The 2,943-nt window shown below is 29.9% G+C and overlaps 1 protein-coding gene across 1 annotated transcript; it reads right to left on the bottom strand.

The window, feature by feature from the left end:
- Positions 1-7: 7 nt before the first annotated feature.
- On the bottom strand, positions 8-673 carry LOC105461897 (putative serine protease K12H4.7; the record flags this gene model as incomplete). Its single annotated transcript, XM_011708409.1, has 3 exons — positions 371-673; positions 102-283; positions 8-25 (listed from the first exon to the last, which is right to left on the bottom strand). Coding segments are annotated over exons 1-3 (398 nt in total), but the record flags the coding sequence as incomplete, so codon positions are not given.
- Between the last annotated feature and the right edge of the window lie 2,270 nt (positions 674-2,943).

Raw genomic sequence — 2,943 nt, 5'->3', positions numbered from 1 at the left:
CGTGTGCTCTTCCGATCTAATGTCTCTGAAATATCGTGATGAAAATGAATTAAAAAGTTGGCTAAATTTCGGTCAATATAAATGAATTACGGATTATGCACTTTGTTGGCTTGCTCTGTCCGTAGAATCGATGCTCGGTGTAATACATCAAACCGCCGTATTCTACGCCGATTTCATACATTAGTCCACCTTCCAAAAACCCATTTGTTATCTCCCATTCTCCGCCGATCATGATTAGAATAGGCCCATCTTTCTTCAGAAACGCGGAGTTTTCTTTGTAACGCTACACAGCAATCGACCAGTGTTAAGTCGTATAAAAAAAGTGTGTTTTAAGTAGAACAAGCTCTGATTGAGTGATGACAATAATTACCATCGACCAGGTGCGATTGTCTCGATGATTGAAATGATCGAGAGGCTGAGTGATCCAACCGTCAACTATATTGTTGCCCGCATATTTTGTTAACGGCTCTGGCTCCTCCAAACCATGAAAAGTAAATCCACGAAAACCCACCCCGTTGACAAGAGGATGAACCGAGCACAGGACCAGCAGTATGTTTAATGCGATCATAATATCGGATTTCTTTGCAATTGTACAGGTTTCGTTTATTTTTCAAAGCACGCTAGATATACTAAAATGCGACTGGTTAATACTTGTCATTTCCTTCAATCACAATCAGCGGTATGCGATATCTACCATCAACGACCGATAACGCTGATGATTATCACATTTTTTTTCTTAGAGGAAACGGGAAAAACAATACCCTGATTAAATATCCGCGAAAGTAATCTGATGATTACGGAGCGTCTATCGATTAAAACATTGCTTGAATAACACGGATGTACATCTTTATCGCACGATAAGCGATGCCATGATTAAATGTATGATTTTCGTAAGAGATATTTTAAACAAAAATATTTAATTTAGAGCATTTTATTTATATTGTACAGTTTTACCGACAAAACTGAATCAATCCAGTTAGAACATATTACGAAGCATTACTATTGTTATTGAATTATTATTTAACTCGCCAAGGTAAAAAAATATTTGTATCTCATATTTTTTAGAATTTGTTACATTTAAAAACATTTATAAAAAACTTTTAAATTTGTCAGATATTTAAATTTTTTTCAAAAATTGTAGAACAAAAAATCTTAAAAGTTTTGAATATTTAAAAATTTTCACATACAAAGAATATTCTGAAAAAGTTAGTGATGAATATAGCTTGTTATTGTAAACACAATATAATTAATTAAAAGACAAGCCAAAGACGAGCACTCATTAGATCTATATTTAATTATTTATTATTTCAAATATAATTTCGCGATACTAGTTTCGACCTCACTGGGTCTTTTTCGATCGTCTAAATTAACCTATTAACATATAAACAACGCATTGAGTATAAATAAATGGTAAATAAATTAATATGAGTTAGATCATTACAATGTACAAATAATAATAAAAAACGAAGTCAGATATTATAAATTTTAAATTAAACGCAGTCATTATAGATTCTTATCGTCCTGAATGAAATGCGTACCAAAAAAGTAAATTGTTGGATGATTCCTGTCAAATAGGGTATACCAAAATTTCAGCATGACGTTAAATTCATGTTAGCATATGTATATAAATTTGTCGAACAAAAGTTTGCTCAAGAATGCCGTTACGTCTATTAATAATACATATTGTTGTAGCTATTGAACTAGAACTCTTTTCTATTATATAAAAATGTACATATAAATTGTTGTAGCTATTTAACTAGAACTATTTTTATATAAAATAAATAACACAATTTCAGAACTTTGGTAATTACAGTATAAAAATTTACATGCTTGTATTAGAGATGATATTAAGCCTATTTAATATGAGATGTATTTTGGTTAGTGTTTTATAACGTATTGACTAAAACAGAATCCTTCGATCTTGTCAAGTACTAATTAATGTTAATTGCGTCTATTATAGACCATTTCAAAACAACATTGCTAGTTAAAACCTACCGTTAGAGAGTCTTTCTAGCAAATTGAAATAAACGTCATCTAAAAGAGCACTGTGACTTCAATCGCATTAATTCTATTTTTTTGGGACTTAATGTGAATCGTCTCAGATGTTAGTCTTTTATAATAATTTGGTTTGTAGTTAAGAATTATAACATTGTCCCAATCATACGTATGATTAAATTTTAACATGTAATTTGTATATGATGACCGAATGTTTTGAAATGTCTAGATTCATGTTTTTTCTATGTTCAATGACCCATATTCTCATTTGTTTCTTTGTCTGACCTACATATGAATTTCGCAGTCTCCACACTGTATTTCATATACAACGTTATTGTTCGATTCTTGATCAGTCTCATCTTTATGTCTTTTTAAATTCTAAAAAAGATAAACTCTTGCAATATTCCTGATGAGAATACCATTTTACGCGTGTAAAAAAATTAGAGCAATTTTCTAAAAAATTATAAAATTCTGAAAAATTCTGATATTTATATAAATAAAAATTCTAAGAAGAATTTTCACCAGAATATGTAAAAACCTAGTTCAAATAATTGTATAAAAGGCAGTTTGTCGCAAAAATTGAGCAGCGTTAATACAAAAATTTTTGTTATTCTGTTTTTTATTTGATCGTCACTTTCGTACTTGTCATTTCAATGAAATTTTGCCGGTATAATAATTATAGTCTTTATAGTATAAGCTTTGACTATTTTCAAAACACCTCCATATTTCCTATGTCGGATCTACATCTCTTTTAATAATCTCAAATGCTTTCTTCTAATGATTTTTTGCAACTACTTATGTTTTTTTTTTAGATTTCTTTTTACACTTTTTAGAAAGGCGAATATCGAATGTATCGTTTTATTATTCTGGGTTTTCTCCGTCGGATGAATCTTTTATATTTTTTGTACTTGTCATAGATTCTATTTTACGATTCAATTGATGACATTT

The sequence above is a fragment of the Wasmannia auropunctata genome, unplaced genomic scaffold (genome assembly GCF_000956235.1).
Source record: "Wasmannia auropunctata unplaced genomic scaffold, wasmannia.A_1.0 LD275503.1, whole genome shotgun sequence".
Taxonomy (NCBI): Eukaryota; Metazoa; Arthropoda; class Insecta; order Hymenoptera; family Formicidae; genus Wasmannia; species Wasmannia auropunctata.
This window is presented reverse-complemented; position numbering and strand designations above follow the sequence as displayed.